This window comes from Notechis scutatus, chromosome 2 (assembly GCF_049901735.1).
Source record: "Notechis scutatus isolate UNSWTSFEM ecotype Mainland chromosome 2, rNotScu1.2, whole genome shotgun sequence".
NCBI classification, from domain to species: domain Eukaryota; kingdom Metazoa; phylum Chordata; class Lepidosauria; order Squamata; family Elapidae; genus Notechis; species Notechis scutatus.
Genome location: NC_142010.1, coordinates 18163329 through 18187838, shown reverse-complemented (window position 1 = coordinate 18187838; position 24510 = coordinate 18163329). Strand labels below are relative to the sequence as shown.

Here is a 24510-nt window from a genome sequence, read left to right as displayed (position 1 = left end):
TGCTAGGAGTCAACACTGACTTGAAAGCACAGGTGCACATTCAAGAATATAGGGATAATTTGAGTGGGAAGGGACTTTGGAGGTCTTCTAGCCCAACCCGCTTCTCAAGCAAGAAACCCTATAGTACCATTTCAGACAGGTGGCTGTCCAATCTCTTCTTCAAAACCTTCAGTGTTGGAGCATTCACAACTTCTGGAGGCAAGCTGTTCCACTGGTTAATTGTTCTCACTGTCAGGAAATTTCTCCTTAGTTCTGGGTTGCTTCTGTCCTTGATAAATTTCCATCCATCACTTGTTTGTTGTAGAGAGTTTTATTTGTTTTTTAACCTAACTTTATGAATGATGTTCACCAGCTTCCTATGGCGAATTCTGCTTGATATATGTCAGTGGTAGCTAACTTTTTTGGGCTCCTGTGCCAAAAATTGCACGCACTCGTGGGCCAACACCCAGAATGCAATGCGCCCCTCCCCCTCGGCACATGCACATGCAATCCCTGTGCCTCACAGCTAATTTTTCGGCTGGTTTGAGGCCTTTTTTGGCCTCCCAGAGGCTTGGAAAAAGTCTCTACAAGGCTTTTCAGGGCTAATTATAGCCCGTTTTGTCACTTCCTGTAATACCGGAAGTGACAAAACGGGCCTATAATTCGGCCTGAAAAGCCTTGCAGAGGCTTTTTCCAAGCCTCTGGGAGGCCGAACAAGGCCTCAAACCAATCAGAAAAAAAATCAGCTGTGAGGCGCACGCATGCACAGTGAGGTACGTTTGCCTGTGGCTCGCGTGCCAGCACAAATGGCTCTGCATGCCACTTGGGGCACGCATGCCATAGGTTCGCCATCACGGTTATATGTTTATGGTGGTGGTTTGCTGACCTTTGGGTACAGCTAGTGAGATTTGTGTACAATATAAACCTCTACAGACTGTAAGTAACTATTGCAGATGGGTTGATAAAGTTCCTGCTGGAATCAGGAGGGATGAAAAATCTTAAGCATCTCGCTGCTCTATATCTGGAAGGCGTGTTTATAAAAGACTACTAGGGCAAGAATATCTGGTCTAAGGTGTCCCAGGACTCAGTCTGGGTTGAGAGAGAGGGTAGCTTGTGAAAAATGTCCTAGTATAAAGAATGTTCTCTCTGGAGTTTAGTTGTATTCCACCCTGAGGTCTCATTATCATTGAACTATTATTAGTCTTGGAATGAACTATTATTAGTCTTGGAGTATATTATTAGAACCAGAAGAACGGTCATTATTGTTCATGTCAGCATTTGTATTATGGGATCAGAACAGTTAGATCAACATCGCAGATGTTATATCCCTGCAGAAGTTAAAACTGGGGGAAAAAGAAAAACTGGAAGCTTTCATGTTGGGGAAAAAACAACAATGAAAAATTACTTTTTTTTTTTTAGTTTAAAGTAAAACATTAAAATATTTTCAACGTTGAAAACATCAGAAATAACGTGAAGCAGGATTCTTGAACTCAGAATTTGTGTTTGGAGCACCTACTAAGGCACTTCCAGGTTGAAAGGATTAACCGGTGACACCACCGCAGTCTGAGGCTCCATTTCGTGTGCCCACCAAAGTGGTACCTATTCATCTACTTACATTTGCTTTTGAACTGCTAGGTGGACAGGAGCAGGAGTGAATGACAGGAACTCATTCCGTCACGTGGTTCGCTCTCTTGGGTTTCAAACTGTCGACCTTAATGGTCTTATGGCCCAGCGTTCTTACCACATGAGCCACTGCAGCCCCTAACTCAAGAGTTGATGCCAAAGAAGCAAAGGTGGTTGGTAACTTTAGGTTCTTGGACCCAAGGGTGGATAAAGATGGATGGTGAGCTGGAGAAGTGAAAAGGAGCTTAAAAACAAAGAGATGGCAAAGTTATGAAAGGATAACACGCTCCTATGACAACAAATATCAGAATAATTATAGCAGTGGCTTTTCAAAGGGGTAATGTATGAATTTGGAAGATGAGTACTGAAAAGATCAGTGCTTTCAAATTATGGCTTGGGAAAGAATTACCGACAGTAGTGTAGATTGCAAGAAAAACTGCTTGGTTAAAACCTAACTGTTTCTGAGGTGATGCACAATATGTCAGATGACGGTCATAACTTGGATGCGGGAGATAGGAAGTTGAAATTATTAAGTTCAGCAAGGTTGAAAGAAGTGGAGAAGTGGATAGGGTTGATAGACAGGATCAGGAATTACTTCTGTGTCCTTGAAAGAAAGAAGTGGCAGTAATCATCATTGTCTTTTAATGAGCCCATAATCCCTTGCGGGGTGGAGTTTGGGCTACTGAATGGAGCTGAGTGTTTACTGGCCGGATGCCCTTCCTGTTGCTAATGCGGAGTTATATTCAGCAGATATAAGTGCCCAGAGAGAGAAATATCTACCTCTATGTAGGATCAAACTCACAGCCTCCTGATTTGTGAGGCAGGAACTCTACCTCTAGGCTACTGCACCACTCAAATACAAGTGGCAGTAATATTCCTGTCAAAATGGCAAGTATTTGTTTATAGCAAGGGTGTTCAAACTTGACGGCTTTAAGACTTGTGGACTTCCACTCCCAGAATTCCTGAGCTAACATGACAGGAGGAGGAATTCTGGGAGTGGAAGTCCACAAGTCTTAAAGCTGTCAAGTTTGAAGACCCCTGATCTATATAGTCCTATGAGTTGAGCCCAACTTAGTGACATCGAACAAATTAAAGTGTGATTCCTTTGATACATGTTCTTTAATATACATGGATGTTGTCAAATAGAAATTGTAATCCCAAGATGCTCAGGGAGACAGATTTTGGTTTGGGGGAATTCTCACATCAGCCTGGATAAGACATCACACTGAGTTGATAAACACAACTCTTTCAAACCAGACAATATATACCCAAAGCAAACTAACCAGGTTATAGCTTACCACTATATAAACCCAGACATACAGTGCATAGAATCACAAAACAAAAGTGTAGTATGGCCTCTTGGTCAGGTCCAAGCTGGCATCTGTATTGCCTTATTCGGAAAATTAGGTTAATTGAGTAAAAACGTGATGTAAGTGTGCTTCTAATCCATGAGAATGGTTGGTACATGCAAGTGGAGGATTAATTTATTTTAATTCTGTCCAGTTACAATATATAGGGAGGTTATACAGGTACTCTAGTTTATACAAATGTATCTCACAACCACATATTGATAGGAGAGTCATCTTTGGGATTTCCTTCATGTAGCCTTGGCAACCGTAATTTGACAAGACTGAGACGCTTGAGGTTACACAAGACTTTCGTTTTCTTGTGTATGCTTTGCTTTGTGAAATGTTTTTCATTCCAGGTTGTCTTTTTGGTAACTAGAGTAGGCTTTTTAGGAGCTATTTACTGAAAATGAGACTTGACATGGAAAGTGCTGGCAATGTGTCGCTTGGTTTCCTGAAAATGGCCCCCCAAATGGCCAAAAAACAGGCATGCATGCACCGGCCAACTGGTCTTCGGGTGCACATGCACATGTATGTTTTGGTTTGGGCACTCGGTGCCGAAAAAGGTTCGCCATCACTGCTAATATAGCATTGCAAAATTGAAACCTGTTAGGAAGGAAGAGTGAGTTTGTCCGCTGCCTGACATTTTGCTAGTACTTTTAATTTACTACAGGTGACCATATGCATAGCCCTGAACCGAGTCTTGTTCCCAGCCTATTAGGAACTTAGCACTTTCTGATCTGCAGAGTTCAAACTATGAACTTTTAACCAGAACGTGAGCTTAAATGAAACAGGTCGCTACCTCAAATCCCTCTTAACCCAAGTTGGCCGGTGCTTCTCATGAGCCGGCTAAAGGGCCGGGGGTCAAAATGATGGGGAAACCTACGGCTGGGGTTACTTTTCTTTGCCACCGTGACTTCGGTATACACTAACCCCCAACATGGCAGCGGGCACGCGAGCTTCTTTTCCGCTTCCACTGACTTTTTGTCTTTCTCCTTCCTGCCCTGTCGAAATGTTCTTCCGGTTTCCATCCTGCCCCCGCTGGAAAACTCACGCCTTTGCTTCTCCCCCAGCCGTCTCAGGACCTGCTTCAGAAACGCCTCTGCTTTTGTGTAGCCTAAGTGTCCCTCACGCCAGCCCTGTCGATACCCTACAGGCAAGCTTTTCAGTGTGATACTTCCTTGCATTCCGCCTCCTTGGGAATGGTTCAGGCCCTGTCACGAGCATTTCGCGTGCATGGCTCTCTTGCCTTTCCTTTTGCAGTGCCCAGTCCTGTCTGATGAATGCCTCTTGTCTCGTTTCTTTCTTTCTTTCTTTTTTTTTTTCCAGTTGTTAAAATTTGTTGCGCAGTTGTTCAGTTGTTAAAATTTGTTGCAGCAGCCAGCCTCTCTCCCCACGCTGTGCCACCCTTCCTGGCCAAATCTTTGGTGCTGTTCCGATCTCCTCAGAGGGAAAAGTCCACATGAAAGTTGCCCCTTGAGTTTTCCCTGCACTCACTTTGCACAAGTAAGCAGATTCATCGCTCACAGGCTGCATGCAAAACGTTGGCTCGCTCTCTCTACGTGCAAAATTTGGACGGTTGGAATGGGGTAAGTGATGTCCTTGGGCTGAGTGATCCGTTGTCTGTTGATCACTAAACAAGGCCAGGAGAAGACAAAAAAGACCAAATTTCTCCTCAAGAAATGTTACGGTTATCATCATCCACACCAGGGACTAGCAACAGAAGAGGTGCTTACTCAGAAGTAAGTTCCAGTTGATGTAAAGGTGGCTCCTTTGCTTGTAAGCATGGCTTGGATTGCAGCCTCAGTCTTGTCTCCCAAGGCAGAATTCTTCGTTCTCGGTTTTTCTCTTCTGCTCAGGTGGGACACCTTCGTGCGTTCCTGGGATTGATCTGTGCTGCATCTGGTCCTTTCGAAATACGGTGCTACGGGGTCCTGCCTGAGCCGTCCAGGAAGGTAATTCTGTTTCTCCTAAGATAAGTTGTAGGAAGTCCTTGACTTACAACAGTTCATTTAGTGAACTGTTCAAAGTTACAGTGGCACTGGAAAAAGGGACAACCGTTTCAGTTACAACCGTTCCTTGTGGTCATGTGATCAAAATTCAGATGCTTGGCAACTGGTTCTATCTTATGACCGTTGCTGTGTCCTGGGGTTAACTGATCCCCTTTTGCGACCTTCTGACAAGCAAAATCCATGGGGAAGCCAGGTTCACTTAGCAACTGGGTTACTAACTTACCAACTGCAGTGATTCGCTTAAGAGTTGTTTCAAGAAAGGTCGTAAAATGACACTTAACAAATGTTTCAATTGAGATAAATTTTGGGCTCAGTTGCAGTCGTAAGTCGAGGACTACCTGTAGAATTTGATGATCCCCGATTGGATTCACACTTCCATTTATTTGTAAAAATCATTAACTGCCCATGGGATAAGTCTGGGCAGCTTACAATAGTAAAAGATAATACTGTGTTAATTTTTATAATAATATAATAAATACAATATTATAAATAACAGCCGTGGTGGTGCAGTGGTTAGAATGCAGTATTGAAGGCTAATTACGCTAATTGCCAGCAGTTTGGCAGTTCAAGTCTCACCAGGCTCATGGTTGACTCAGCCTTCCATCCTTCCGGGGTCAGTAAAATAAGGACCCAGATTGTTGGGGGCCATAGGCTGAATCTGTAAGCTTGCTTAGAGAGGACTTGTAAAAGCACTGTGAAGCGGTATATATATGTCTAAATGCTATTGCTATAAATACTATAAAATCAACCTAGCTAAAAAAGACGGGAGGGAAGGGAATATGATGAGAAGGTAGACCACACCCAAGTCAACTGGCAGAGCCAGGTCTCTTAAGCTCTTACATAGGAGGGTTGGAGCTGACCTCATTTCTGAGGGGATGTTCCAGATGGCAGGCACAATTCAAAGTATGTTGGTGCTATGTGTGAATTCTGTCTTAGTGGCTTATCTCACAAACGATAGCTACAACAAATCGGGGATTAGGGTGACGTTGAACTTTTAAATACTGTTTGAAAGTTGGAGTTCTTTCATGCTATAAAACAGGGGTTTCCGACCTTGGCGACTTTAAGACTTGTGGATTTCAACTCCCAGAATTCCTCAGCTGAGGAATTCTGGGAGTTAAAAGTCCACAAGTCTTCAAGTTTCGACGGTTGGAGACCCCTGCTACAAAACATTGAATGGGTTCTAACAAGAGCAGAACTGAGCTAGTAGGCTCTCAAGAATGCCCAAGATGGTCTGTTTCAACCAACTTAAGGAGATTAAGCAAGGATTCAAAAGCCCCCTGACCAGTCCTTTTGGAGAAGGCCTCTCCACAAGTGATTTGAGAAACAAGTTCGGACCCGCGGATAATATTTTACTCCAGACTAATCTCCTTTCCCGCCAAAAAAAACAGAGCAGGTTCAGTGAGAGGTTTTGAAGCAGAAAATAACATGCGTGAGATTTGGTTGCAAATTACCTCCTACAAAGGCGTGCCTTTACTTCCCATGTAGAGGCACGTAAGAAAAGGAGGCAGATTACGTGGAATAAGACATAAAAAGAGCACTGCTGGTTTCTGGACCCTGTGCTATGCCCTTCAGTCCTACATGAGATGATAGATAATAAGATGGGATGGGAAAATGAACAAGTAGTCCTTGACTTATGACCCATAAGGGAGACTGCCATGATGGTTGTAAAACAGGTGAGTCGTGCAACTGGCCCACTTTTACAGACCTTTTTGGTTAAGCAAATGAATGGTTTGCTGTGGACTCAGTTTTTGTCAAAACACGGAAATGAGTGCCAGTTTTCTGCCAAACCTTTGCAAAACAGTCGTGCAAATGGTCGTAAATGCAGTCATGTTGCCGAGCACCTGAACTTCAGCCATCTGACCACCAGGGGGCTCCCCAACAGCTGAACTGTATGTCTGGGTTGTAAATAGCCCTCATAGTAGATCATAACTTTGAACAATCTCTGTGTGACCGGTTGTAAGTCAAGGACTGCCTCAGTCCCTTCTACAGAAGTCTTCTCACACCTGATGCACCGACAAGTCCCAGTTTCTCTGGCCAAAAATTGCCAAAAACACTTCCTAAGTAGAGGTGGAAGTAAACCTCATGTTTTGAAGACCTTGCATATGGGAAGGTTTGGCCAATGGACTAATACGGTCTTACATAATTTACATTACTTTTTTATTCTGAAAATGCCTTATTTTTCCTTTCCCCTTTCTTGGGCAGGTACTCCCAGATGGCACCGTAATCCCAGGATTCCTTAGCCCGAAGAACAGAAATGCTGTTCGGGAAGAGCTATTTCAGTAGGTCTTTTTAGATGCAAAACCTTGCCCTCTTGATTACCTTGCAGCATATTTTCGTACGTGTTTAAAAAAGAAAACGCAGCTAGATAAATGCTTTCTGCTTGGTTGGTTTTAAAATTCATCACAGTCTGCTCACATGTTGACTCTCGAGCGTAGACAATTTCCAAATGAAGGAAACAAAGCCGCAGAAACATTTATCCTCTGAGCTGTGGACTTTATTGCTGATTATTAAGAGGTTGGAAGGGGGACATGAAGGTTAAAAATAGCACTTCTGTTATGTTGGTACAGATCGAGCTTTCCAACAAACTGCTGGAAGTTTGGATTACAATGACCATTGCCCCCAGTTTGATAACCTGTATATAGTATGATAGGAACAGCAGTCTAGCATAGTTGGTATGAGATTGCCGGTGGTTGACTTTATTCATTGAACTGAACAAAACTTAAGTTCCGGGGGCCCTTGTGGGGATTATAGGAAAGGTTCAATGTTTGAGGATGATAAAGATAGCAAATTCATTCTTTGTACATGAACAACAAATAAAAAATTTTAAAAAAATTCTACCAGCAGTCGTTTGACCAGTTATTTTAAACCTGTCTTAAATTCTTATCAGTTCCCACGATAAGCATACAGCATGATGGGGAACCTGGGTGAATTCTAGCCTGGCTAGAGAATTCTGAGAGTTGAAGTCCACACATCTTCAGTGTTGCCAAGGTTGGGAAACACTGGCCTAGAATGTCCCAGAGCTTTGCAAATGTTCTTCCTCTTCATTTACAATGGATGTTGTAGCCTTTAGCTTTCTGATCTTTTCCATCTTTCAAGAATACATCAAAAACACTACCACATCCCAGCAGATTATCCAGTCAAGGACAATCCACAGATAGATCTGTCTTAATGACTGAAAAGATTGCAATTGTAGCCTCCCAACAAAGGCGTGCCTATTATATTCTGTGAGTGGGCACGTAAGAAATGGAGGCAGATAAACTGGACTGGCGACATTGCACAAAATAGACAACTTCTCTTTGCTATTTGTAGATCTCCCGTCCTACATGTCCTGTAGACAATGGAAAAGATTTAGATCCCTGTTCGATTAAAATGGATTGAGTTCTGCTTGTTTAATTAAAATGTTCTGGTATCTAGTTGAAGACTTTACAAGTCTTCCAAATTGCTTTCGTTTTGAGAGCAATAAAACAGCTGGTTTTTTTTTAACCTGCCTCTTTACTCACAGTAAGTTCTTTCATAAATCAATTTCATGAAGCTTGTGTGTCCCCCACCCCACTGTTGTTTTTCTTACGGGTGACTGAATTACACTAAAAGATAAATTATACTTCAGCATGGTTCTTGGTGATTTTTTGTTGTTTAAAATTTTTTTCTACTGTCTACTCAGTCAAGGGCATGTAAGGAAAATCAGGACGAAAGACAATACACGTACAAATATGCAGAAGAAACATGTTATTTGTTATATGGGACATAGATCTCTTCTTTGTCCGTAGCAGATGAAAGAGTTGGGGAACAAAAACCCAGATGTTTCACAATCTTCTTTTACTAAGATGGCCCTTACATTTTCCAAATGATGATTTAGAAGTCTACAATGGCAGGACATTTTAGAAATACTCATTTAGAGACTAAAATTAACCACAAAAGACTGAACCTGCTGTCTGCTCAGATTCTGCCAGTTCCACCAATGGCTTTCTTGTTTTGTTTTTTTTAAACGCGCAATTTGAATATTATACTAAACAGGTATACCTATTTTTTAATTAGAAGTATTTGACACATAATTCTTCGGTTGGCAGATGGAAACTAATTTTGCTGACCACTTTTAAGTCAGCAGATCTGTGATTATTAGATATAACTTACGAGTTTCTAAGCAATTTTGGAGGCCTTCAGAGCTGTTCAAATTGTCCATTGTCTTGACAGCTCAATAAGGAAAAGGCTATGGTATATCTCTACACTTCAGTTTCCTCAGACAGACTTGTTTCACACAAGGGATAAAACTTCAAACTGATAAGATTTGCTTGGTTTAGCTTTCGTATTTTCCAACCTAACGCCATTTTGGAATTACAAAGTCTGCCTGCCTGCGGCTAACTCCCCCAAAACTGGACTGGTGACCCCAGTTGAGGAGCAAGAAAATAGATTTGATATTTATAAAATTATTAAACACGTTTGTAAAAATAATAAAGGCTGGATATAAAGAAATGTTAAAAATGGGTCAGATCCAGTTAAGTCTACAGCGCAAGGGTGGGAAATGATGGCCCTTTTATGACTTGTGGATTTCAGCTCCTAGAATTCCTGGACCAACAATGCCGGCTCAGGAATTCTGGGAGTTGAAGTCCACAAGTCTTAGCGGGGCCATCACTCCACCTGAGTGGAGATATTTTCCCCAATGCATCCTGATGGGAGATGAAGTCAATTCACTTTGCATGTTGCTGAGCAATCCATCCTAAACACACACACACACACACCTGATTGCAGCTCTGAAGCATCTATTAAGGGGGTTGGAAAGGCAGAAAATGAAATTCACCCAACCGAAACCTGAAATAAGTCAAAACGGTATCTTTACAGAATTTTGGATCCAGGTGTTTTGTTCTATACCAAACATCCAATGCTAGAGCTCAGGAATGCACCCCCAAGATAGCAGAGACTTCTTGAACTTCAGAAATAAAATTTGGGATGAGGAAAGCTTATGTCCTTGCTCCAATTTAATACCTGGTGTCAGAAATTTTTGCTTCTCAACTAGAAACCCAACAAAAAAGGCTAAACCCCTATCAAAACAAGGTCATGTTTGAAGCGGGGGTTTAATCTAGTGATTACCTCAGATCCAAAGAAGTAAGCGATTTGGTCCATGGTTTCTCTAGAATCTAATACAATTGACAGGGAAACCTTTATCTTTTACCTCAATTCCTATTTTATTTAAAAAAAAAATACAAATAACACTTTTTTAATTAAAAAAAAATAACTTCTGTTTTTTTAGGAATTGCTCCCCAGTTCTGCCCATTTTTTGGAATTCAGTCTTTGACAGGCTGTTTCAAAACTAGCAGCTTTCAAGCTAACTGGCCATTTTTTTTAAGGGCACATTTGTTTATTTTGGCATTATTATGATTCCATCGGGTCACCCTAACAGAAAAAGAGAGAGAGGGCTACCTTTTGGTTGCTATAATTGTAAATCAGAAGGCACTGATGCCTAAATTCTTCATAAGCCCATTACATTTAAATTTCTGAAATTAAATCATTTAAATCAAGGATGTCCAATCTTGGTTATTTTAAGACCTGTGGACATCAATTCCCAGAATTCCCCAGCCACCATGGCTGGCTAGAGAATCCTAGGAGTTGGAAGTCTACAGGTTTGAAAGCTGCCAGGGTTGGATGTTCCTCCCTCCACCCCCGGTTTAAATCAAAATTTCTAAAAAAATATTAAACCACACCTGATGGAGAAAGGATTTTTTTCCCCTCCCTCTCTCCTGTTAAGCACTCAATCCAACTGCTAAGGCCCCATTCCAAATCCATCAAGTCTTTTCATACCCCTTTTATTGGCAGAGGTATATTAAAAAGAAAAAAAAAAAATCCCGTATGTACAATGTTAAGGCAGTGCTGCCCTTGGGGGGTGGGGTGGAAAATCAGCGTCGTCTCTTGGCTGTGCTGGCGGGAGCTGGGGCCGTCCGTGTGGCTGCTGCCCGCTTCTTGCCGGTCCTGGTAGAGGGAACAAGCGGGCTGGAAGCAGGAGACAGACCCCCACTTCCATCCAGGCGGTGAGCCTCCAAGTTCACCGCCTGCTGAAGAATACCCGTCAGGAGGAACTCTGCGTTGGTGATGGGGACTCCGGCCTCCTGAGCTGGCTTGCAGCGCGACAGGTCCTCGGGGCAGGACACGACAACACATTTCTCCTGAAATAGGTCACAAAAATGGTCAGATCGTCGTCCTTCACGGTCGAAGAGTTGAGTCGCACATTTCTTGCATGGCCCCAATCACTGGGGTTCAAAAATTTTTACTACCGGTTCTGTGGGCGTGGCAGGGGAAGGTTGCTGCAAGATCCCCATTCCCTCCCCACCCCACTAACCTGCTTTCCAGCTCCGTTCTCCTGTGCAGGGCAACCAAAAACGACCCAGCCGATCAGCTGGGACTCAGAAGGTAGAGAATTAAATGGGGGCAGAGCCAGTCAGAGGTGGGATATGCGGGTTCTCCGAACTACTCAAAATTTCCGCTACCGGTTCTCCAGAACTGGTCAGAACCTACTGAATACTACCTCTAGCCCCAATACATCTCCATTTGCCTGCCTGCTGGAAAACCAGGATAGGGGTAGTCCTCGACTAACAACAATTCAGTTAGTGACTGCTCAAAGTCACGATGGCACTGTAAAAAGTGTTACTTGCAATCTTTTTTTCACACTACTGTGTCGGCAACTCATGGCATCAAAATTTAAATGCTTGGGAACTGCCTCATATTTATAATGGTGATAGTGTTCCGGGGTCACACCTAATAAGCAGTCAATTGGGGAAGCCATGTTCACTTAACCGTGTTAACTAACTTATGATCCAGTTCTACAGAGGAATTATTGAGTCTCATCTGCACCTCTGTAACTCTGATTTGATTCTGCAACCCAACAGGACAGACACAGACTTCAGAGAGTAATTAGGGCTGCAGAAAAAACAATTACTATCAACCTGTCTTCCATCAAGGACCTGTATTCTGCACGAGTCAAAAAGAGGGCTGTGAAAATATTTACAGACCCCTCGCATCCCGGACATAAACTCCTTCCTCAAAACGACACTATAGAGCAGGGATCCCCAACCTTTCGCCCGGTTCGGCGTCAGCTGGCGCCGCCATCTTTTGACGAAAATCACTTCGGTGATGTCACGAAGTGATTTGTCAAAAAAGCTTTTCGGAGAAATGGCTTTCTACCTGGAAAAGCTCACGCCTGCGCCGCCATCTTTTTTAAAAATTGCTTTTTACCAAAAGATGGCGGCGCCAGCAACCAGCGCCGGTAAGGCTTGTTACGTCCGCGGACCGCGTTGGGGACCCTGCTATAGAGCACTGCACACCAGAACAACTAGACACAAGGACAGTTTTTCCCCAAACCCCATCACTCTGCTAAACAAATAATTCCCTCAACACTGTCCAACTATTTACAAAGTCTGTGCTACTATTACTATTAATCTCATCACTCCTTATCACCCATTATATGGACTGTATCCTAGTATGATTTGATTGCTTATTGTACCCTATGACTATTTAGTGTGGTACCTGATGATTCTTGACCCTTGAGGAATGTATCTTTTATGTACACTGAAAGCATTTGCACCAAGACAAATCCTTGTGTGTCCAATCACACTTGGCCAATAAAGAATTCTATTCTTAACTGCAATGATTTACTTCGTAACTGTGGCAAGGAAGGTCATAAAGGGTTTGGGGAAAAACTCACTTAACAACCGTCTCCCTTAGCAATAGAAATATTGGGTTCAATTGTGGGCATAAGTTGAGGATGACCTGTAATTAAGTAAACCAGGGTCACAGTGAAGGTGTTGGACCAGGAGTGGGGAGACCCATGTTGCATTCCTCCTCAGCCATGGAAGTTCCCTGCTTGACTCTAGGCCAGCCACCCTCTCTCAGCCTAACTTATAACAAGGTGTAGTAATAAACCACAAATCAACAGCTCCGACTCACCTTAAAGGCCCGCGGCATTCTTGCTAATACGGTTCCACCGCTGCATTTAATGATGTCTTTCATGTATTCCGGTTCTGGCTTCACGTTAGGAGTGACATGAATCTTGTAGCCCTGGAAAGAAAGAAACTCTGAGGTAACTACTACAAGTGGTCCTCACTTAATGACCAGTCACAGCGCCCATTTGAAGTTACAAGACACCCACCTCCCCAAAGGGACTTAATGACCCGATTTTGAAGTTCTGGTGGCCACAAAACCTTTGTCTTTGGTGGTCATGGGATCATATTTTGGGAGCCGGGGCCATTTGCAGCGTCTTGCAGTCACGTGACCACAACTTTTGTCCTTTTGTTTGCTTTTTTGATGGTTTCCAGCAAAAAAAAAGTTGGATAAATTGGATTTGCTTAATGATCACTGCCTTGGCTTAACAATCACCATGTTTGGTGGCATTGGCTTAGCAACTGCCACAATATACAATCGAGTATGGTCATAACAGATTAACAGATAATCAGAGTTGGAAGGGACCTTGTAGGTCATCTAGTCCAACCCTCTGCCCAAGCGGGAGACCCTACACCATTTCTGACAAATGGCAGTCCAATCTCTTCTTGAAAGCCTCAGGTGATGGCGCTCCCACAACTTCCGAGGGCAAGCTGTTTCATTGGTTGATTGTTCTCACTGTCAGAAAGTTTCTCCTTGTTTCCAGGTTAAATCTCTCCTTGTTCAGTTTCCATCCATTATTCCTTGTCTGGCCTACAGGTGCTTTAGAAAATAGCTTGACCCCTTCCTCCCTGTGGCAGCCCCTCAGATATTGGAAGACCGCTGTCATGTCTCCCCTGGTCCTTCTCTTTACTAGACTAGCCAAGCCCAGTTCCTGTGACCGTTCTTCGTATGTTTTAGCCTCCAGTCCCCTAATCATCCTGGTGGCTCTTCTCTGTACTTTTCCTACAGTCTCATTATCTTTTTTATAATGTGAACAAAACTGGATGCAGTACTCTAGGTGTGGTCTTACTAAGGCTTTATAGAGTGGTATAATCATGTATAAGCCACTTAACAACCACAATGACTTACAACTGTAATTCTGGTCTCAGTTACAGTCATAAAACAAGGACACATTTGTTAGGAATGTGGGCAAAAAAAGGGAAAGGAACATCATATCACAGCAGGCTGGCAGCTGATGGGTCTAAAGCCAAATCTGCAGCTTTCACACAGCCTGGTTTCCTTCCCCTTACAGGTGTGTTGACTCAAAATCACATTCCCCACAATCCTCAAATACCCTGTTCATGGGTGGGGGAGAGTGTGGACTTGTGATTATGGAGCTGTTGTTTCATGGGCCTGGAGGCCACTAAACTGGGGGAGAAATTGATTTAGAACAGAGGTGGAGAATGATGGCCCTTTTATGACTTGGTGGACTTCAACTCCCAGAATTCCTGAACCTGAGGAATTCTGGGAGTTGAAGTCCACCAAGTCATAAAAGGGCCATCATTCCCCACCCCTAGTTTAGAACATCGGAAATTCAAACAGGGATGGGGCTTTTTTTTTGCACCTGGACCTTTTCAGCACCAGAGGGGAGGGAAACTAGGAGGGAGGGGAGGGTAACTCTCCCTCATGGTAGCCTGGATACTGGATTCTTGAGGAATCACCTGGGCCCACTAAGACTGCAAACGATGGGCTCACCTGAAACAGGGGTCCCTCCTGCTGCACTTTCTGCAGTGAGGTGAGGAGGCTGAAGCGCAAATTCTTCTCCTGCTCAGGGTCCCGAACGAGAAAGTTGTTTGGTGCCAGGAAAAAAGCATTCCGTCTACTCTGTGGGGCAGAAGCGAGGAATAAAAAGGAAGATCAACCACACACAGGAAGTTCTTCCTTTCCTCCCAGAAAGCAGTTTACCTCATACCCGGAGCCATCAAATCGCACCATTTACACAATGCTACACATTGGGAGGGCCGCAGAAGAGGCAATTCACACTGCCATGCTGGGGAGGCTCATTAAAGCAGCCGCGCCTCTGCATAGGCTCGTGATTTTCCAGCACATCGCCCTTCGGTAGCTGCATGCGCCCAGCACGCTTGAAGTAGTTTTGAAGGAGTTGTGGGCAGATACTGCTGCATTTCGACGCAGATGCAATTCTAATGAATTGCTGGTGGATGCTGCATTTGTATACGGATGCAGTAGTTTTTAATCAATGGCCAACAGATGCATTTCTATGCATTCCACACACACCAAAAAAAAAAAACCTTTCAAACTGCATCCCAAACACCTGGATTCCCTTAATCCAGTGATGGCGAACCTTTTTGTTTTGGTGTGCCAAAAGCTTGCGCGCGCCAGCACCCGCAATGCAATGCGCATGCGCGTGCAACACCCCTGCCCTCTTACCCGCACTGCGCATGCACGTGTCTCCCAGCTGATTTTCGGCCCATTTGAGGCCGTTTTCACCATCCCAGAAGCTTGAGAAAAGCCTCTGCGGCCTCAGGAGGCCGAAAAATGGGCCTTCTGGAAATACTGGAAGTGCCCGCTTTCAGCCTCCAGGGGGGCCTCTGGAGCCTGGGGGAGGCCGTTTCACTCTCCTGGGGGCTCGAGGGAAGTCTCTGCAGCCTTTGGAGGCCAAAAAGCAGGCTCGTTCGGCACTTCCAGTATTTCCGGAAGGCCTGTTTTTGGCCTCCCGAGGCTGCAGAGGCTTCCCTCAAACCTCCGGGAGGCGAAAACAGCCTCAAACGGACCGAAAATCAGCTGGGAGGCATGCACGTGCGCAGTGCAGGTTAAGCTTGGCTGGGGCTTGCTGGCCTGCACAAATGGCTCTGTGTGTCACCTATGGCACGCGTGCCATAGGTTCACCATCACGGCCTTGATCAATAGGTCTGTGTCCGCAGTCCTAGTGTTGAGCTCTTAGCTGTCAAGAGGCTCCCAGATTTCCCTCTATTGGAGGATCTTTGGAAGTAGCTGGATGCAAAGCTAGCACACTTCCACCGAACTATCCCTTCCCTCAAGGCAGGGGTGTCAAACTCGCATCGTCACGGCATGGTCATGTGATGTATCCAGTGGCGGGATTCAATTTTTTTTTACTACCGGTTCTGTGGGCGTGGCTTATTTGGTGGACGTGGCTTGGTGGCCATGCGACTGTGGTGGGCATGGCTTGGTCATGTGACCGGTGGGAGTGTCTGGTGGCCATGTGACTGGGTGACTCAATGTCACTCACATCAAGGCGTGCCTCGCCTGGCCCCTCCCCTCCCAGCCATTCCTTGTCAATTAAAAACAATAGCACATAGTTTTTTCTCTCTCCCCTCCCTTTCTATTTCTTTTTCCTTTCTTTCTCTTTTCTTTCTTGCTCTTTCTTTCTCTCCCTCTTTCTTTCTTACTCTCTCTCTCTCTCACACACACACACCCACACACACCTGGTCGGGAGGGTGGAGGAGGCACTGCTGCAGCGGGCGCTGCTACAGGAGGCAGCCGGGATCCCAAAGCATGCTGCACCCATGCCTTTCTTCCTTTCCTCCCGGGAGGAGGAGGACGCGGGTGGCAGCGGTCCAGGGGGACGAAAGGAAGAAATCTGCCGGCTAGTCTTCTCTTTCTCCACCTGTTTGTTTTGTATAGCCAAGGAGGAGGAGACCAGCTGGCCGATTCAGGGAGGATTTCGGTGCTGAAAAGGCGACTGGAGACCAAAAAAGAGTCACCTCCAACAGCAGCCCTTTTGGCCAGCTGATCTCTTCCTCAGCCATACAAAACAAACAGGCGGAGAAGGACCAGCCAGCCGATTCGGGGGAAGATTTCTGTGCTGCAAAAGAGGCAGCTACTGATCCCCAGCTTCGCTCTGCTTCTCCAACAGTCCGGTGCCGCCCTGTTCTATGTGCCGGCTGCTCGGACTTGTCGGGCCCGGCACACAGAACAGGGTGTGCTTTTTTCGGTGCGGCTGCTGCACTGCAGCCGCACCAAAAAAAGCACGCAGCAGCTGCAGGCATCTCACGACAAGGAGGGCGAGGACGCCCGGCATATCCGCTCACCCACCTCCTGGCTGGGCTGAGCCGGGCCGGGCCAGAAGAGGCGCATCTGCTGGGAGAAGGAAGGAAGAAAACGTGCTCCAGGAGGGCAGGCGGATGTCCCAGGGCTGCTACACAGGCAGTGCGCATGTGCAGCAGTCCCGAGACATCCGCCCGAGCTGCGCCACGACCGCCACATGGTAGGGAAAGCTAGGAGAGTGACCGGGGCAAGTGAGCAACCGGGCGACCTGGTCAGGGATGTGGCCAGCCAGGCGTCGCCACCGGTTCAGCGACCCACACCAAATCACTACCGGTTCGCGTGAACCGGTGCGAACCGGTTGAATACCACCTCTGGATGTATTGTGACTTTCTCCCTTTTGCTAAACCGGGTATGGGAGCGGCCAGCGCATGACACATCCGTCCTGCGGGCTGCGAGTTTGACACCCCTGCCTTAAGGGATACATTCCATCCCAAAGCAAACTCAACTCAACACACAACGAATTCAACTCAGAAGCACTCTTACGCTTAAAAAAGATAAAGTGGCTCATCTTCAGAGAAGTGTCCTCCTTGTGCTCTTGCATGAGTCACTGTTCTGAAAGACCTCCAACAGCACAAATGTCTCCTTTGTTCTAGGAATCACCCCCCAGAAACACATCTTTATGCTGCTACATCGCCTTCGGGAGACTCCTCCAAAAGGCGGGTGCATATGTATGAGGAAAAATAACATGTGTGAAAGCAATTCCTTGGCCTCAGCCGAAGCAGGATGGGTAGAAACAGAGCCAGAGCAATAGAACATGCAGAGAAGCATCGTGAATCCTCTCTGGGAGTGAAGTGCACTGGACTTGCAGAGACCAATCCTTGATTCTATTTATTTCTCACAGAAATCTACCTGCAGTTGCTTTGCAGGGCATTAAGCTGGAGTTTGGATTGCATCGATTAAAAAAAAATAGTGGAAAAGTATAGGTAATCCTTGGCTTACAACTAGTCATTTAGTAACTGAAGTTACAACAGACTCCCAGGGCTACTTACGACCCAGATTCCAATAGCTTCAAGTTCCAACAGCTGCTCTACCCTGCAGTCATATGACTGCATTTCGGGCACCCTGCAACCAACCTGTACTTCAGCCATTTTTAACATCCCGCAATCACAAATGTCCACAATGTACAATGTGTTTTGCTGGAAATCAGAATTTACTTCCAGTTGCTAGCAAAAAAAAATAAAAAATATGCTCATTGTGGACAAAGGACAAATTGTGGACAAATTGTTAACAACTGCAGTGTTCGCCACATCTGCTTAAACAACAGTCACAAAAAAAGGGTAGTAAAATCGGGCCTGTGGTACAGCCCTGGGTGGCACAGTGGTTAGAATGCAAAATTGGAGGCAAACTCTGCCCACAGTCTGGAGTTCGATCCTGACTGGATCAAGGTTGCCTCGGCTTTCCCTCTTTCCTAGGTCGGTAAAATGAGGTCTTAGGATTGTTGGGGTCAACATGCTGACATTGTAAAGCGCTTAAGGGAGCGTTGCAAAACACCGTGAGGCCTAAGTGCTATTTCTATGAACGATTGGCATGACATACGACCGTAATTCTGGGTATTAGAAAAGCGGATTACCTTCTCCAGCCAATCGAGCGTCACAATGGGGATTCCCCGAGCCAGGGCACACAAAAACTTGACGGTGCGACGTACGCGGTCCGTCACAAGGTGAGTGCAGTCAAAGACGGATTCTGCCAGAGAACCCCCCAACTCGGCCACTACACGCTCTCCTTCCTCATCAATCACACCTGTAAACAGCACCTGAAAAGAGAAAGGGGAGGGGGAGAGATTAGACAAAACTTTCGTGTTAACGGTGGAGCCAACACAGCTCAAGGGAAGCCATCTTCCCTTGTCCAGCCTCTAACCTTCCCCCGCTATCCTAATGTGCAGCACAGTACTTAAGGAAAATAGTTCGGTTGAGATCTGCATATGTGGGGCTGATTGGGGTAGATTGTAGGGGGTGACACCGAAATACAATTTTATCATACTTTTATCTGTATCTTTAAAAAAAAAAAATTTTTAAACAATTTTATTAGTTTTTAAAGACAAACAAACAAAACATAAAAACATCCAGCTTTCTTTCATAAATATACAAACAGTGTGTCGGTTGGTTTACCAATTTTTGTGCATCCATTTCGTAGTCTCAGTTACAGTTACATTACATAATAACTCATATTATCAATCAGAAATTATATACCCTAGTATCACTATTAAACAATCATTTGACTATAATTTTATTCATTCATACTTTGCGAGATAACTATAATTTACTTAGTTTATTTTATAACAAATCATATAATCATACCAAATCTATCCTGAAGACATTTTATAAATATGATATCAAATAAAAAAGAAAAAAAATCTCTTTATATATTCATTATTATCTAAAATTCTAAATATTCTATTATTGTATTTTATCATCCAACCATTGATAGAAAAGGTCCCAAATTTTATAGAATTGTTTATCCTCTTGTTCTCTAATTTCAAATGTCAATCTACTCATTTCAGCACATTCCAATATTTTCTTAATAATTTTTCCTGCAATGGTATTTTCTCATTTTTCCAGTTTTTAGCAAATACAATCCTAGCCGCTGTTAATACATTTACAATCAGGTATTTCAAATCTTTGCTATGTGTATCAGGTAAGATTCCCAATAAAAAGATCTCTGTTTCAAGTCTATGTGTTTTACTTATCTGTATCTTAAATTATTGTATTTCGTTCCATTTTCATCTTTAGATTGTATTTTATTCCCATTTCATTTTAAATTGTATTTTATTCCCATTTCATTTTAAATCGTATTTTATTCCCATTTCATTTTAAATCGTATTTTATTCCCATTTCATTTTAAATTGTATTTTATCCAATTCCATTTTAAATTGCTTTTGTCAAATTTCAGTGATAATTTGTTTCTGGAACTCTGCACTTCGATATGGCCCAAGGGCTAATCAATCAATCAATAAAAATAATAATACGCCAACACCATACCTTGGGGGCAGGGCTGCCGGGTCCAGTGGCGCGCCGGGTGTGACTGTCCGATGAAGCCTTTGGACTTGTTGCTTTGCTCTCTGGGCTGTGACACCGCAACCTCCTTCCTGAAGACGGAGTGAAGACGGGTTCCTGGCAAAGACAAGGAGGGGAAAAGCCCACCGGTCCCCAATTGTATGAAGACTTGGTGAAAGAGCAGCACAACCTCTGACCACAACCTCTGGCCAAGTACGCCTCTCACTTCCTGTATGGAGGCCTGAGCAGTCGCACAATCCAATGACAGATGGCCTTGCTCAACAATCCCATGTCAACTCATAAAATATTTCTATGGTCTTTTTAGAGTTGCCAGCAGAAAGGGAGGGGGAAGCAGTGCGGCAGCTTGCAAACTGAAAGTGCATACCATAAATGTTTTCAAAGATAGTAACTAGGCGACTGAAGTTTCTGCCGCACAAAATTCTACCTGGAGAGTATGATTGATGTCTCTGGCTATGGATGTGTCCCATTGGAGAATATGAATTATGATACACAGGGGGGTGGGGGAAAACCAGGATCAAGGGTGACAATGAATGATGTGTCTCAGAGTCGGCTACACTCAGGCAGTGCCGGACATTTTAACTCCCCATCAATCCTTTTTAAGTTTTGGAAGTTTGGCTCTAGACTCATGATTTAAATGAGGGTAACCGGCGGAACCTTAACACCCCCAAGTTTGTTGGCTTCACAAAACCAAGATTTACCAGACTGGATTCACTCCCGGACTTCTAGAATCCGTTTTTACCAACAGGTATTTTAACGTAGACCTGCCGGCTTGCCGATTTTCCAGACTCAGCTTAAGGCAGCTGTGTACAGGAAGCTCTCGACTTACAACAGTTCATTTAGTGACTGAAGTTACAGTGGCACTGAAAAAAAGTGACCATTTTTCACACCTAACGACCGTTGAGCCATCCCCCAGGGTCAGTTCAGAGGCTTGGCCGCTGACTCGTATTTATGATGGTTGCAGTGTCCTGATCCCCTTTTTGCGACCTTCTGACCAACAGAGAAGTCAGATTCGCTTAACAGCCGTGTAACCAACTTAATAACCGCCGTGACAGAATTAACAACCGTGGTAAGAAAAGTCGCAAAATGGGGCAAAACTCGCTTTTCTGTTAGCAACAGAAATTTTGGGCTGTCGTGGTCATAAATAGAGGACCACCTGTGCTCATTATATCAAAAGGGGTGCATCAGCTGGGAATTGTGGGAGCCGCGGTCACAACCCACCAGGGAAGGCAGGCAGGTTGGGGACAGATGCTCCCCATTGGTTCGTGGAACTTTGGAGACCCTCCCATTTAAGATGATTGACTAGCATGACCCCGCTAGGTCTGTCAAGGGCCTAGTTTGAATGGAAAAAGTGTGACAGAGCAGCAGCATCCACCCGTCTAAGCAGCTGTAGATATACGAGACCTAGAGAGGGACAAGGTCCTTCTTATGATTCAATTAAGGGTCCATTGCCCTGAAAGGGGAGAAAGCTTTCCTAGGGCAGCTTCTCCTTCTTTTGCTTGGATACCCACCTGCCCAGGCTTGGCACCTTTCCCAGAATCCTTGGGGCTTGGGGTGCTCACAGAAGTGCTGCTACTGGAGTGCTTGCTGGCCCGAGTGTTTCGACGCTCCGCCTGCCCTTCTAGCCCGGGAGCAGGAGCCTTCCTGACCCGTTTCGTGGGCTCCCTGGGCCCAGCGCTGCCAGGGATGGCTTTTGCTACTTCTGCAACTTTGCTGGCAGCCCTGGGTTCCTTCTGGGAGCCCCTCGTTCGACCTTGAGGGATGGGAGCAGCGGTGGGGTCTCCATTCCTGGCCTTCTTCCTTGGCACCTCTTCTCCGGGCTCTTCTGGGCTCTCCTTTACGCCCCTCCCTCGCTGACCTGTGTTGCTGAGCTGCCTACACCTGGTCTCTGGGGCAGCCGGGGTGCTGGAGAGCGGAGGCTTCGTCTTTCTGGCACAGGGGTGGGTGAAGCGGAAGCGGTTGAAGATCGCAGGCGGCGCCGCAGCTCACGGGCAGGGGGCGTCGCTGAAGCTGGATCCTCCTGGGTTGGCACCAACACCTAAGGGTATCAAAAGAAGCTCAGGCATCATGCCAAACCATGATTCGGTTAACCAGGTTGGGTGGGCCTGCACAAGCCACAGTTTGCTGAGTTCTCATAACAAACCGCAGAGTCATCACGGTTATCTTATTCTACCCCGTGAGATTAAGAAAAGCGCGAAGGTGAGCTTCACCAAATCAGTCCTTGGTTCATGAAAGAATGCCAGTCGCCCTCAGTCCAACCCACCTCACAAGGTGGTGGTGGTTGTTGTTGTGGGGAAAAGAGGAAAAGGGAGGCGTATTAGGTATGTGCCACTGCCTTGTGGTATTTATAAAATAACTCATTTGTAATTATCTATAATAAATTTATATATTTATTATCGTTATCATTTTGTCTATCCACTGTAAGATGAAGGCCTCTTCTGCATATTTCCAACCAGTACAATCCTGAGCTTTCTTTTGCCAAGCGGGCCCACAATACTTGCTGATATATACAAATATGTATGTGTTGTGGCTCTGAGGTTTGAGCCTGCATTGTTAGAGGACGAAGACTCGGACAATGGGGAAGAGGAGGATTTGGAAATGCCTTCCTCCCCAGGACCTTCCTCTTCGGCAATGCCTTCCTCCCTGATTGTGCCTCAGGTGTCGGCAGATAACTGGGAGGGAAGACCTGAGGCTAATCAGGAAAAGGAGGAGGGTGTATCAGAGTCTCTGACTGAGAATCAAGCAGAGGAATGCTGGCTTGATGCGAGGCAGCGTCGCAGGCAAAAGTGTGAGCTGCAACGCAGGAGGAAGGGACGAATCAGAGACTGAGCTGAGGGACTGACACACCCCACAGGGGAATAAAAGTGGGTGTGTTCGCTCTGAGAGTTTCGTACGGGACAACGTGTGACTTATTCAGAGGAGCTCCGGAGTATTCTGTGTTGTGACAGCTTGTGTGATTTATATTCCTGCTTTCTTGTCGGACTTGGCAGCCAGCGTGTGTGTGAGACTGCCAAGAACTTTATCGGCTCAAGGAATTAACTCTATAATTACTGGATTTGCTTGCTTGTTTGTATTCAGTTGGGATTTGGACTTCTCACCTCCTTTGTAAAGGTGAGACATAACATGTATGTATGTATGTATGTATGTATGTATGTATGTATGTATGTATTATACATAACAGGAGTGTCAAACTGGATTTCTTCGAGGGCCGAATCAGCATTGTAGTTCTCCTCCGTGGGCCAGCCACGGATACTGCCTCCTGCAGTATCCTGCCGGCCAAAATGGGGAACTGGGGGAGGGGTCCAGGCTGAAAATGGGGCGCGGCCCTCCTGTGCCCCATTTTGGCTGCCAGAGATACTGCAGGCTGGTCCTTTGCTATTTCCAGGCTGGCCCCGTGGGTCGGATTTAAGCACCCTGCGGGCTGGATTTGGCCTGTGGGCCTTCGAGTTTGACACCCCTGGTATATAATGCAGACACACCACGGACAGCCCACAACTCGTCAGATGTCAACGATGGATGAAAGTTATCATATAATAACAAATAACTATTATTTATATTTAACATAATGTATGTTTTATATTTTTTTATATGTAATATTTATTATTTATAAAAAATAATAAAGACAGGGTATTAAATAAGTAAAGGCGAATCTGGTGCTTACCTTCTTAGGTTTCTTTATTTTTCTTACTAATTCCGAGTTTTCTGCCACCCGGTCATCCACAGGAGCTAGAAAAAGCCAAAGGATGAAACAGCCTGGATTGAAAAACACCAATATTTTGCCACCAGGGGGCAGAGCAGAAATACGGACTTACTATAATGCAGGCCCTGTGCTCCCCACCTCACATAAACCAATGGGAAATAGAACTCTAGTCCGCACCAATATACTATAATCCCGGCTTCCTGCCAGAGGTTTTTGCCTATATACAGATAACTGGCTTATGACTGGTTGCTTAGCAACCGTTCAAAGTTACAATGGATCCCCCCCCAAAAAGGCTATTTATAAGGTGCTGAAGTTACAATGCCCCTGTCACATGACCCCATTTTGAGCGGCCAGCAACCAGCCTGCATTTACAATGGGTTTTTTTTCCAGTTTCCGTCCCATACAAACAATGGATTCACTTAACAACCAGATCCTTTCACTTAACAACTGTGGCATTCTCTGTGGCCTTTGCTTACTGACTACTGAGCCTCAGTGGCGCAGTGGTTAGAGTGCAGTACTGCAGGCTACTTCTGCTGACTATCGGCTGCCTGCAATTTGGCAGTTCAAATCCCACCAGGCTCAAGGTTGACTCAGCCTTCCATCCCTCTGAGGTGGGTAAAATGAGGAGCCAGATTGTTGGGGGCAAATATGCTGACTCTGTAAAAACCGCTTAGAGAGGGCTGGAAAGCACTGTGAAGCTGTATATAAGTCTTAAGTGCCATTGCTATTGCTACTGCTGCCAAAAAACAAAACAAAACATAAAAAAGATGTTGGGCTTGTAGGCTGGAAAGCCAGCAGCCCGGGTTCGAGATCCAAGCTCCATGCAAAGGGGTGAGTTCCCTTCCTCTCCCCATCTCTGGCCAGCCTAACAGTTTCAAAGCATACAAAATGCAAGTAGATAAATAGGT

General features: G+C 45.1%; 1 protein-coding gene, 1 long non-coding RNA gene and 1 other non-coding gene across 3 annotated transcripts in view; 2 read left to right on the top strand and 1 right to left on the bottom strand.

The window, feature by feature from the left end:
- The window catches only part of LOC148131855 (uncharacterized), a 205892-nt gene that overhangs the window by 138291 nt on the left and 43091 nt on the right, over positions 1 to 24510 (top strand). The window lies entirely within an intron of this gene.
- LOC113423196 (small nucleolar RNA SNORA38) lies at positions 8153 to 8287 on the top strand. The gene has a single exon (XR_003372344.1). It is a non-coding gene; the product is annotated as a small nucleolar RNA SNORA38 (small nucleolar RNA).
- MDC1 (mediator of DNA damage checkpoint 1) overlaps positions 10122 to 24510 on the bottom strand; it is a 31514-nt gene continuing 17125 nt past the window's right edge. The window contains 8 exon segments of the mRNA XM_026684461.2: positions 10122 to 11115; positions 12893 to 13003; positions 14561 to 14689; positions 18462 to 18644; positions 19870 to 20001; positions 21414 to 21814; positions 21817 to 21940; positions 23564 to 23628. Coding sequence (XP_026540246.2) covers positions 10849 to 11115; positions 12893 to 13003; positions 14561 to 14689; positions 18462 to 18644; positions 19870 to 20001; positions 21414 to 21814; positions 21817 to 21940; positions 23564 to 23628 — 1412 coding nt within the window. The 3' untranslated portion in view covers positions 10122 to 10848.